This window comes from Emydura macquarii, unplaced genomic scaffold (assembly GCF_026122565.2).
Source record: "Emydura macquarii macquarii isolate MOO-44397 ecotype Brisbane River unplaced genomic scaffold, CSIRO-AGI_Emac_v2 contig_1253, whole genome shotgun sequence".
Lineage (NCBI taxonomy): Eukaryota > Metazoa > Chordata > Testudines > Chelidae > Emydura > Emydura macquarii.
Window position 1 is genome coordinate 56,431,270 of NW_027131390.1, and position 13,668 is coordinate 56,444,937.

At 39.3% G+C, this 13,668-nt stretch overlaps 1 protein-coding gene across 1 annotated transcript in view; it reads right to left on the minus strand.

Moving 5' to 3' along the window:
• Window positions 1-13,349, minus strand: part of BMPR2 (bone morphogenetic protein receptor type 2) — a 184,587-nt gene extending 171,238 nt beyond the window's left edge. Inside the window, exon 1 of the mRNA XM_067548887.1 lies at window positions 12,545-13,349. Coding sequence (XP_067404988.1) covers window positions 12,545-12,620 — 76 coding nt within the window. The 5' untranslated portion in view covers window positions 12,621-13,349. The remainder of the gene's footprint in view (window positions 1-12,544) is intronic.
• Between the last annotated feature and the right edge of the window lie 319 nt (window positions 13,350-13,668).

Genomic DNA, 13,668 nt, shown 5'->3' on the forward strand with positions numbered 1-13,668 from the left:
TAATCTAGATACTGCCTAGTATTAAAGGTTTAAGATTTAGATTGTGTGTTTATCTTTGTTTACTTTGATATCTATCACTTATTTCTTATGCCTACTACTTATACTCAAAGTCCATCTTTTTGTAGTTAATAAATCTGTTTTATATCTTAACAAAAACTGCATCTCGGCTGAAGTGTTTGGAAAATCTCAGCTCAGTTAACAAAAACTGGTGTAGGTCTTCTCCACACTGAGGGAAGGGCAAGCTGGGTAATAAATGTATCCTAGTCAGGCTTCTGACCAGGGCAAGGTGGTGCAAATTCAGAGTACAAGGCAAGGAACTGCGCTGAACTGGCTGGTGCCTCTCTCTGAGAGATTCATGAGTGGTTCTGGGAGCGTTCATGCCATCTAGCTGTGTGTGTGGCTTCATATGCTGTTGGGCTGAGTGATAACAGCACCTGAAGGTGTTTGCTCTTTGTCACTAGCAAAGCACTGTGAGGGACAGCCCAGGCTGGAGAGTTAAGGGGGCACAGTGGTACCCTGGTCCCAGATTTACCCAGGGGGAACCCGTCACACACATACATTTCACAATTATATCAATCACCAGTGTATCACTGGCTTTTATAAATGTCCTTATTCAACACACTTTATAATACAGTAATATTGTATACAATCAGTTGATTGAACTCATTCTTTGGAGTTTGGACCGCCCTGTCTTTATAGATCAGTAAATCATGAAAATGTATTCTTAGATGAAGTTCCTTTTCTCTTGATGGGAAGAGATGCCATGGAGTATGATGAAGACATCATGCTGGTTCCTACCCTGCTGGTGATAGCTATGTTAGTACCTCCTCCCCTTGGTAGCTTGATGGCTTTGTTTACCTTTTATGTAAATATACTTTTATGTAAATATACCTGTTGGTAACAAACAAGCTGGTCAGACAAATAAACAAACATTCCTTTATCTATGGCAGACTGAGCTTATGCACTGCTTGCCAAACACATCTGACTAACACAATTCTAGCGTACACACAACTCTCTGTACTCACTTTGTACAAACACCACACAAGAATACTAATAATCAGTGAGCTATCAGTTTTCAATATCTTACATGACAACTTTCAGATACAGAATATGACAACTATGTGTAAGGAGCACATCAGGCCTGACAAGAGTTGCTGACACAAAATAGTGAACACAAATGGGCCTCTGCATCACAGTCCCCCTTAAAGGGCAATTTTTTCCAGGCTGTATTATCTTTTTTTTGGGTACACTCAAAAAGGACAGAGGGGGAAATATATGCATCCTCTCTTGCTCCACCCCACCCAGCATGGGGCTGCCTACTCTTCATTCCAAGCACAACCTGCCCAGGCCCTGCTCCTTCTACTTCTACTTTCCAGACACCGAGTTCCACCCACATACAGTACCTTCATATGTAGTTCCTGGGGACGTGCTATCGTCTATTGGAGTTAGTAGGGATCCCAGATTTTCTCACATAACTTGTCTATTAGACCATTAGCCTGCTCCAATTGCAAACTCCTTCCCAAAATAATAGAAATCATGTTGCTTCAGGGCCCCTCCCTCCAAATTTTCCTCAATGCACTTTTACCATACAGCTTGGGTGGTAACCAACAGGACTATGAGGAATGTAATAGAAGGAAGAGTTTGGAGGGATTCTCCTGAAGGGATGAATAAGTGATTGAGGAAAGGATAAAAGTGGAGTGTTTCATCACTCATTCATACATAGATAGCTGAACATTGAAAAGAAAAAAAGCACTGAAGATGTAATCTTCATTTCTCTAGATTTTAGAAGTAGGTAGGTAGATGTTACCTTAGTCTTTTCCCTCCCCTTCTCACCCCATACTTAGACCACAGTGAAACCTCTCATTCTTTTCTCTTCAGTATTTCAAAAATCCATTTTTCCTTCCTATTTCAATGAGCAATCACTCATCCATGCACCAATCATGTCCTCTTTGTGTGTCTTTTGCTACTAATTTAGCCTCTCACATCCATGCAAAAACATGGCTGCCAAAATCCTCTCTCTTGTCCATCATTTTGATTATATCAGCCCCCTTTTGAAATCCTTCCTTGGTTCCCTAAAGCAGTACACACCAAGTTCCAACTTCTTGTACTTTCTGTCAAGGCTCTACATCACACAGCCTGACAGCATTCCCGTTGGATCCTACCACTCCATGAGTGACACCAACCCCAATATCCCATTCATTCTCTACTCTTACAAATACCTCTATGCTTTCTTTCATGAGACACCGTATGCTTGGAATCCACTTGAATCTATTTGTCAAGCTACCTCCCTATATATTATTTTTAAATAAATTTTCATTCTTTAATTGTGGAACCATCAAGATGTTCCTTACTGAGTAACTGCATAATCTTATTATTGTCACCATTATCCTTCCAAATCCTTCTATTCTATGTTTCTGAAATTCTCTTGCTGTCAAGTCGTATTTAGACCACACACTCTTCTGTGCATGTTCTACATGCTTGTTTATCTGAGGCATACAGTACATTTTAGTGGGCTGCAAAAATAATCAACAGTTCATTTTGTTTCTTCTGCACACAAACACACTGCATTATTTCACTGGCTATCACTGACAACATTAGCAATATGTGAACCAACAATTTCTGACAGGAAACAATGGAAGCAAAAAAAAATTAAATCTTTAACACTTGTAAATTTACTATGAAATATACAGGGAAAATATCTAGCAAAAGATTTTAAACAATTAGGTAAGACCTTTTATAAAGGAGGGTGGCAAAATAATTGCTTTTAAGTGAAGAGAGTGAATATACAGTAACTACACTTCAGTTAAGCCAAATATACATGATTGTAACCAAAAGCCAGATCTGGCCTAGAGGAGGTAAATAATTTATATTTAATAAATATGTATTAGAGGAACTATTTGAACAAAGGAAATAAGGACTGAATATATCAACATAAAGTGAGTGTCTAATTTGCTAATATTAAAATGACAATTTAGCAATAACAGATTAGTATGCTTGTGTGTTACACACAGGTCATAGCTATGCCCTACAAAAGTAGCTATGTTTATTATAAAATGTTTTTACTCTATCTAGAATGCATAACAGAATCAGGGACTTTCCTACATGTGCTCTACAGAGAAATTGTACAAGTCCAACAAAATAGTGAAAATATTGAAAATAATTTAAGTTTCCTAACCCCACCTCATACTATCATAAAAATAAGCAACTTTCAGATTTTACCTACCCATTTAGTTTCACGGATTTTTTTGTATTAGTCCACAAACCACAATATGAATGAATAGAGTATTATGAGTAAGTTTTTAGCTTCTTAGTTAAGTCCTACTAAAATATCATAAACAAGCTAGTCTCACAATACGAGTCATCAGTGTATGTTCTATAACTCAAAGTTTGTCTGCCAACTGAAACAGGAGACATGAAGTATACATGTCTATTTCAATCAAGGCAACTGCCATAGCTGCAGTTCCTTGTCTAAGTGATTACAGCAAGAAATTTATGTCTATATTGCAATAAATGACCCACGACATGGCCGCAGCTGACCCTAAGCATCTGACCTTGCACTACTGACTTGGGCTTGCAAGGCTCGGACTGCAGGCCTATAAATTGCAATGTAGATGTTCCAGCTTGGGCTGGAGTCCAGGTTCTGAGACCTGGTGAGGAGGAGTGGGTCTCAGAGACCAGGGTCCAGTTTGGGCTGGAGCGTCTACACTAATACTTTTAGCCACAAAGCACAAACCCCCCAAGCCCAAGTCAGTTGACCTGGGCTCTGAGAGCCAGTGCCAGAGGTTTTTATTGCAATATAGATGTAAGATATACCTTGACTTTAGCAAGGCTTTTGATACTGTCTCTCACAGTATTCTTATCAGCAAGTTAAAGAAGTATGGGTTGGATGAATGGACTATAAAATGGATAGAGAACTGGCTAGAGCATAGGGGTCAACGAGTAGTGATCAAGGGCTCCATGTCTAGCTGGCAACCGGTCACAAGCGGAATGCCCCAGGGGTCGGTCCTGGGGCCGGTTTTGTTCAACATCTTCATTAATGATCTGGATGATGGGGTAGATTGCACCCTCAGCAAGTCTGCGGATGACACTAAGCTGGGGGGAGTCGTAGATACCCTGGAAGGTAGGGATAGGATACAGAAGGACCAAAACAAACTGGAGGATTGGGCCAAAAGAAATCTAATGAGGTTCAACAAAGAAAAGTGCAGAGTCCTCCACTTAGGAAGGAAGAATCCCATGCACAGTTATAGACTGGGGACCGATGAGCTAGGCAGCAGTTCTAGGCATTGGTGAGGCCACATTTAGAGTATTGTGTCCAGTTTTGGACTGGACACATTCCCACTACAAAAAGGATGTGGACAAGTTGGAGAGAGTCCAGCGGAGGGCAACAAAAATGATTAGGGGGCTGGAGCACAGGACTTATGAGGAAAGGCTAAGGGAACTGGGCTTGTTTAGTCTGCAAAAGAGAAGAATGAGGGGGGATTTGATAGCAGCCTTTAACTACCTGAAATGGGGGTTCCAGGAAGGATGGAGCTAGGCTTTTCTCAATGGTATTAGATGACAGAACAAGGAGCAATGGTCTCAAGTTGCAGCTGGGGAGGTCGAGGTTGGATATTAGGAAAAAGTTTTTCACGAGGAGGGTGGTGAAGCACTGGAATGGGTTACCTAGGGAGGTGGTGGAATCTCCATCTTTAGAGGTTTTTAAGCTGAGGCTTGACAAAGCCCTGGCTGAGATGATATAGCTGAGGTTAGTCCTGCTTTGAGCTGGGGGTTGGACTAGATGACCTCCTGAGGTCCCTTCCAACTCTAATATTATATGATTCTATAAGAGAAGAGCTTTAAGAACATGCAAACGTAAGAAACTAACACTGTGATGGTATCTATATCAACTTCATTAAATGACTGCTTTTGTTCTTCTCAATTTGACTGCAAATGAAAATATTACTTTTATATAGAAGGACTGCTCTTTATCAGAGTATTTCCTTTGTACTGGTAGTTCCAATTTTCTAAAGGTTCTCTAGTTTAACCTAGGAGATTCCGCACAGCTAGAGGGTATGCCTGCTACAATTTTCAGTTTTACTGATTATTAATATATTGCCACTAGGTATCAATCCCATCTCAGAGGAATGAATAAATTAAAAGCTGTATTAGAGAATGGAAAGCAGAAGATTAATACTTGAATAAGCAACATTCTTGTCTTCAAATAAATATAAATAGAGAAAGGATTCTTAGCGATGTATTAAAAACAAGTTTTTTACATTTAAAGGAAAATTATATTTATAATGTTTGGTCTTGAGTGCAGATTCTGGATTAACAGATAAAAGTCACTGAAAAAGCATAAGAAATGAATCTGTGACTCATAAATAAGAGCTTCTGACAGTATGCTTGCGGGGAAAAAAAAAAACCTAAACAAAACAAAAGACAAAAAAAAAACAAAAAAAACACCATCACATACATTACCCCAACAAAAATGCAGAGCAAGCTTTTTCAGTCAGCATAGCCTACTTGGGCATCAATCATTTTTCTAGTTTTGATGTATTTTTGCTGAAGCAGCTCTGCAGGAACTGTCAGGTCTCTCTCTCAGTGGGATATCATAAAAAGGAAAAGTTAGTTTGGTAATATTGTGACTAAAACCAGTCCACAACTAAGAAAAGCACCAGCAAAAGGTTAACACTAGTTGGCCAAACATTCCATATCAGATCCAATGTTTAATATATTCAATGATGTGGGATCCTAAATTAACCATAACCACTCAGGAAAGTGATCTGAGCATCCTTGTGCTCCTGGATAGTTAAATTAAAACCTCTACTGAATGTGCAGTGATAGTCACAAAATAAGGAAAACATTAGGATGCACAAAGAATGGGATAAAAAGATACTGAAAACATTATAGTGCTGTTATATAAATCTGTTGTTTTGTTCCCAGCTAGAAGACTGCATTGAGCTCTGATAATCCCATCTGATAAAAGATATAGCAGAAATAAAAGAGGTGTGCATACGGGCCATGAAAATTAGCAATATTAAGAGACTGCTGTATGAGATTGCAAAAACTGGGAACAGATATGGAGAACAGAAGAGAAGAATAAGATGGGACATGAGGAATATAAAATATTGAAGGGTATACAGAAGTCAGGTGCCCATACTTATAATGTACAGTATCATCAGACAAAAATAAAGGGACATTCAAAGAGACTGAAAAGCAATATATTTGAAACTGATAAATACAAAAACACAAACACCCCACAGAACTCACTGCCATAAGATTCAGGCCAAAAGTTCAAATCTTTTTATGAATCCTACTGATGTTTATATGAATGGATCATATCACATTCAGATGTGTGTATTAGACAGAATGAGATTTATTCCCCTCTAAGAGTTAACTCCCAAACAAAAAGTTCATTAACAATCAAGTTAAGGCTCTTCAAGTGCATATACCACTAACATAATTACAAAAAAAACCCCTAGAATACTAGTTACATCTTCATCCAACCCTTGCAACCTACAATTATGATTTCTTTTTCTCCACATGGCCTCACCCACATCCCTTCTCACAATACACGTACATCCTTTCTCTACCTCCATACAACATGTTCAACTCAATGTCATTAGAAACTGATGTTTTGTAATTGCTCACGAAACTGAACTGGCGCTACATTGATGGTTAGTGCATATTGTGTAGATTCATAGCAGATGGTTATGTGTTGATGTGTGCTGTGTTGGTCGATTGTTAATGGAAGGAAATGTTTGATTTTTTTAAATAGAAATGGTTTTAATAGCATTTATCATTTTGGAAAACATTGTTTCTAATTTTGCAGTAGTGTTATGTAGGCAAGATATAGTTAGTATGGTGTTGTATTTTGTTTTTTCCAATAGCTGATGTTTGCAGTCAGTCAAGTTTACATGTTTTTCCAAGCAAGGGGCAGTGATGTCAGACACAGGAAGGCTGAGCAAAGAGTGAGAGGAATACAAGGGAAAGGAAAGGCAACACAGTAGCCAGTGCCTCTGCATTGAGACATACATGCTTGAGTTATTCATGAGGCAGTACCATGGGGAGCACTAATGGGATGCCTCAGCTCTTGCAGTGCTGAGGGACTTGAGTATCTGTACTGCAATCCCTTAGTGCAAAGACACTAGGCTCCATCCCACCATACCTCAGCTTCCCTGCACAGCTGCTCAACTCCTCATGCCTCCTCAAATTCATTCTTAATCTACCTCTCTTTCATCCTTTTTTACATGCATCCAGCCCCTGCTCACTTCTGTGGCACTTGTTACCTCCTGCTGCCCAGCTTGCCTCTCACCTCTGTGATTAACTGACCTGGTGAATCATGTTGGCAGCAACAGAAATGAGAAGTAACTGATAGAATTGGACATTTCTGTCTCATCTTGGCATTGATCAGTTAGGTTGCTCGGAATAAAGAGACCAACTCAGTGTTTAATTTTAAGATTTCAGAGTCTCTCTGCCCAAAATGTTATCAGAATATATGAGAGAGAAATTTGGAGTTGGGCAAGACTGGTTGTTTAGCTAAAAGAACCCAAAGACATATTTTACACTGAGCAAAAGGGGAGCATTTTTTAAATATTTCCTCTGAATAGTAAAATTTTAATTGAAAGATGTATAGAAAATTCAAACATCCTATGAAGAATTATTGTGCCAAATGTGAAGATTAAATTCAACCAAAGCATAAAACAAAGGGATTTTAATCTTATTTCTCAACATAATCTTAGCTACAGAGTTGCCATTGACTCTCCAATAACAAACCCTCATGTTTCAGGGCAAAGGCCAGACATAACTCTTCTCCTGCCTTGCTCTGAAACATCTCATAGTAGCAACTGTAACTGACAAAATACTGGACTGGATAGACTTGCCTAATCTAGTACAATAATTCTTATGCTACAAATTTCAATAGACTGCTGTATTCAAACAGGTTTTTGGTTGGTTGTTTTTAAGAACAGCTTCACTTCTTCCTTTCCTAGATATTATAAAGGTAAATAAAACTGACAAATCTGAGAAAAAGAAAAATGAGCATCAGTTTAACTAAATCCATAGAACTAGATAAAATGCTTACTGAGACAATTTTAAAGCTGAATGCAAGCTGTGCTCATGTTCCTACAAGGCTGAGAATCATCATCCAGCATAGCTGTTGTTTCTCCTTCATTCTAGATAAAGCATTTTGTTCTCAATGGGATTTGCACAGCCATTCATACAAGACCCTGTCACGTTGGCCAGCAAAATTGTACTAGCACCTTTCCAGCAAGATCCATGTTTAAAACACACCCATCAACTTTAAATCTAGTCTATTTTAAAAGAATGAATTACAAGACCTCCTGTGTAGAAGCCAAGCATTTCACGGAGTACCTCTTTCATTTCTGTGGTTTCAGAATTATATATTCACATTTTAAAATGTTCTCTCTCCAATTGCTATGTGAAAGACATATAAGAAGGGTAATGGCTTCCTTACTCTACAGAGAAAACAGTGAAACTGACTGTACATAGTGCTGAAAAATACACAAAGAAACAAAAAAAAATGTAGAAACTATTATCTAGTCTATTTCAATTATATTAAACCTTGGTGTTAATATATAACAAATTTAAATAGCAGTGAGATTTTTTTTTTTTTTTTTTTTTTTTAAGTTGAGCCTCAGCTACCCCATTCCCCATGGATCTCTAGAGGGCAGAGCCATTCACACAGACTGTCTGTGCACTGGCTCAAGGACCCCTTACTCTGTTCTCTGGTTACTGGGCAACATGACTTTTGGAAACACAGCTGACACAAAAATCCCTATTAAAAGGTGGGGCTGGTACATTCAGAGTAAGCTCTCAGAAAAGTTAATACCTAGTTTCATGTGGAGGAAGGATTTATGTACATAAGGTACCCATCGAATATACCAATTGTGCCTCTCAAGCAAATAGAGTGGTTCTGTCTGCCAGGCTAACTCCCCTTGAATAAATTCCCATCATCTAACCATCATAAATTGGATTTCTTGATTACTACTGAAAAGAGGAGGGAAAGATCCAATGGCCATAGGCAATGGGCATATCTGTGGCAAAGCAGCAGGAATCTGGAATAGAGATGATTTCAGGCAACCACTTTGATATACAAGATCAATAGTGCCCACAGAAGGAGACCATCTTAGATGATGAGTCGGAAATAATGCTCACTAGAAAAATTGAATTAGAATGGCCAATTTGTCCCCCACCTCTGTCAAATTCACATTTGGAATAAAATTTTGAAATACTGAGGAAAATAGCTTTCCAGACAGAACAGGATAAAACCGCCCCAATTCATTCATTTTAAAAACTTTATTTTCATTGTTTTTAAAAAAAGATTTCAATAATTACATAACTCCCTCCATTGTAAAAGTACTTTAGCTTTTTAACGTGAATAACTGAAACAAAGAACTATGCAGATAAAGACAAACGGATTTCTTAAAGCTGTCCTGAAAAGGCACAAACCCAATTTATTTTCTTTTTTCCCCTAATATTTGCTGGTTTTTTACATTGTAAAAAAAAAATAATAATAATAATAATAATAATTAGAAATGCAGGTCCTTGAGCATTATACATCAAGGAAGTGAACCTGATTAATTTAGAAAGGAAGTGATTTTTATTCAGACTATTAAATAAATGTTAACAAAAACAAAACTAAAACTTTAACAAAAGCCACACGAGAAAAGTTCAAGGATTCAATACAAATTCCTCTTCAGTTAAGGTCCCAGGATATAAGAATGATCCAAGAAGTCCTCCAACAATAAAAAAGAAGATTCAGTATGATTGATATCTCTCAAGAAAAGAAGTGAAAGGAAGAATTTCCAACCTTTATACAAAATAAAATTAAATAAAAATGGCATAAGCCCTCCTCCCCCCACTCATTTTGTTGGTCATCTTTAAAGGTTCTATTAACTGGACACTTAAGATCTGTAGAGATTTTAATACAGGAAGGTGGTAGATTTCATCACAGTGACTGAACAGGAACAATTCTGAGTCTGTAGTTAGTCATACATATTTATTAGGTCCAGGGATGTTATTTCAGAAAAATTCACAGAGAGAGGGGGAATGGTATATAGAACATTATATGATTATATTAAACCCTGCAAAGTCAGGGGAATGAGGGCAAGAAGTGGAAGACATTAGGAGCATACAGACCTATGAAAAGTTGGGGAAGACGGGGCGGTCTTATCCCATAGCAAAATTAAACCCCTCAAATGTTAAGTAGACAGGAAGAGTCCTATCTACCATCTCCTTTTCCGCGTACAGTACTCTAGGTATGGGTGAGCCATGGATTTCTAATGTCATTGTTATATGTTCTACCACATTTCTTATACTAATAACTTCCTTGTTTAGACAATAGCTGCACATTGAGCAAAGGTCTTTACTGAGCTGTCCTCCAAGGATGCCTAGATATTTTTCCTGAGTCTATACTCAATTACTCATACGCCTCATAGGGTTCTAACTTAATATTTTCCCTCCACTGTCCATTACTTTGCATTCATCAACAATGAATTTCACCTACTATTTTCTTATCCATTCACTAGATCAGATGTCACGGGATGTTAATGAAGGATTTCAAAACTGAACAGGGCCAAAATTATGCACAGCTCCTACTTTCAGGGAAGTTGGGGAGGTCATTCATGTACATATAAGGGCAGATGTTCACTTAGTGTGGTTTCCCATGTATTTTTTTCTTTTCTGAAATGCACTGTTAAGCTTATAGTCAAGCTTTAGAATGGTTATGTTCGCTAAAGCCCAAAACATTAGTGTTTTTTTCTTAGAAATACTTGTCTCCAAGACTTTTTAAGCTTTACAGAACTTTTGTATTGTACATATAACAGCAGAAGTATTGTATAGCCATAACGTGAAAGTGAGCTCCTATTCATGTATTTCACAAGATTACCAAAAAAATATGACATGACTACTAGTCTCTGTACTAGACAAACCCAGGAATGAAGTAGCATTGATGATGACAGGTCAGAATTGAGGTGAAATTGGCAAAGCTCACTAAGTGGGCCTGTAGGCACCTGCCCATCTCCTGCCTGGCTCAGTGCTATTCACTCTCATCAGCACAAAGAAAGATTAACTCATAAAAGTTTAACAAAATAATTAAATGAGAAGCAAAACTATACTTTTTAAGTTTAACATTTAAGGGACAAAGTTAGATAATGGGATATTTTAGACTCTCACACATTTTAATACCAAAACCTTTGACCTTGAAAGGTTCATTCTTCAAAGAAATCGTCTTACCAAACTATCACAGGGAAACAGGACAGATATCAATCTAAAATGTCAAGGACAGTCAAAGGTCAGGCTGATGCAGGAAAGTATTTCATAGCAATCCTTTCAGTTCAATATTTCCCCAAAGAAGGCCTTTTATAAAATGGAAGTGAGAAAGCCACAGACTTAGTAAAGCAAGGGAGAAACTAACACATCCAATTCACAGGATTATTCTACTAGCAAAACTGGCTACTTTTGAACATTGACAAAAATGAAACAAAAAAAAATAAAAAGAAAGATGTGTGCCAACTATCAATATTATTATGCCAATTTCACAAAAAACTACACATTTCTTATCTATCATCATTATATCTGAGGATCACACAGTAGATTATAAAAAGAATGCTGAGAAGAATGAGCATTTTGCACTGGCTTCTGAGTGGAAAGATAGATACCAAGGCACTAAGAATCTTCCAAAAACTGTTAAAAGGATATAGAAGGGAGGAATAAGTATTAGTACCTAATAAACCTGGATAACACTTCAGAGAGCTCCTTCATGCTAATCTGCCACAATGACCAAAACCCAATGTTGCAAGGGTTATATACTGTTCCAATTTCATAGCAAATTGTTTTGTGCATCTTAACATAGAGCTTCAAAAAATGTAAAATAGAGCAATCTGTTCAATGAAAGAATTTTTCAAAAATATTAGACTTTCATTTACTGTAAAAAAAAAAAACAAAAAACCCTTAAACCTTATATACACTCAGATTTTGAAGTATTCTTATTTTTCTATTCTACAATCATATAATGGTACAAAGTTTTCATTTTTGTTTCAAGCTCCAAGAAGAAATATGCATTATGTCTATTTTCCCTACAAGATATATCAAATGTTGTAGCTATAATATCCCAGTAGCATTGATGTTAGTAAGATAAAAAATGGCTGTATCCAAAGACACCAGTAGCAAGCAGACATAGCTCTGCTTGTGATTAAAATGTATTTTAAAAATTCCTGCATTACCTCACAAAATATGTTAAACATTTCATAGAAAAAAAAAACACACCAAATTATCCCCTTCCCCATCCCCATCCCCACCCCTAAATGAGAACAGGCATGAGACCAAGAGAAAATAAAACTTAACTGCAGATTAGGCTCCTTTATACAATAAAGCATATTTTGTTCTCAAATATGGTCAGTAGGTTCTCACTTAAAAACATCATCACACTTCACAGTGACACACACTACTTTTTAAAGGGTTATATATATATCGAAATACTGATGGACCCCACCCCCTTTCCTGTGCCAAAATGGCTAGTATATTACACCCAGTGGCTACTTACCAGCCGCAGTGCTGAGCAGCAGGGTGGCACTGGAGAGCAAGAGCACCAGCAAAAGGTGCTGCAGAGAGGCACTCATACCTGAGCAAGCCAAAGAAGGAGGCAGAAAAAAAAATACCCACAGGAGGAATTTCCTCCCTTTTCTAAACAATCTTAAAACTCTCTCGGATCACAATCCACTCTGGAAGGGCAAACGGCAGATGCGAGAGGCTGTCTGAGCTCTTACTCCATTACACAAATCTGTCGTCATGCCTCAAGACTCGGCTCCTCTTCTTCCTAACGATCGTAGAAAAGGGAGGTTTTGTCTCCAACCCAGGATACATTTCCCTTCCCCTAGGTAAGCAGTTACTCTTGCGGTCACACTGAAAACCCAGATTATTTCCCACGCAGCTTCACGATATCAAAGAAGCAACCAGGTTTAGCATGAAACATATCCAGGGGTGAGGAAGGAAAAATCGATAGCAACTGTCACCGCTGGCAGCCTCCTTACTCTGCCCCGCCGCGTACGCAGAAGCAGCTCTCAAGACCGAGGTCAGAGATGCAGCCCATCCCGCGGACGGCCTCTGTCTTCCTTCGCCCTTCCGTGTCTCTCAGCAAGGAGCGGTGCCCTCAGTCACTTCCACGGACAGGCTGCACCTTGGCCCATCTGGTGTTGTCTGCCGCACAGGACGAGAGCGCAGCCCTCGCCCCTCCGAAAGGGAGGGAGCCCTCGCGGGTGCCTCCAGCTAAGCAAAGGAGCAGGCAGGCTCCAGTTTCCGCTCGCGGCCAGCCGGGAGAGCGACAGAGGCCCCTCTCCCTCCCTCCTCCTCCTCCTCGCTCCGTCCCCCTCCGTCGGCGGCAAGGGCAGCTCCCCTCTGCGCACAGAAACCCCAGGCCAGCCCGCGACGGGCGTTCCGGGGCTTCAGCCGGCGGCTCCGGGCTGTGGGGTGCCGCCGGGGCGGGAGCGGAGCCCAGCGCCTTCCCACAGGCTGACTCCCCTACGAGACAGCGCCTGTTCCCTTCCCTCGCCCTCCGCACACAGGCTCAGCCAGCACCGCGCTGCGGGGGATTCACGCCCGTCGCCTCTCAGTCCCGGCTGGCTCCTGCAGTCGCTCCCCGTTCCCAGCCCAGACACAAAGGGGAGTCAC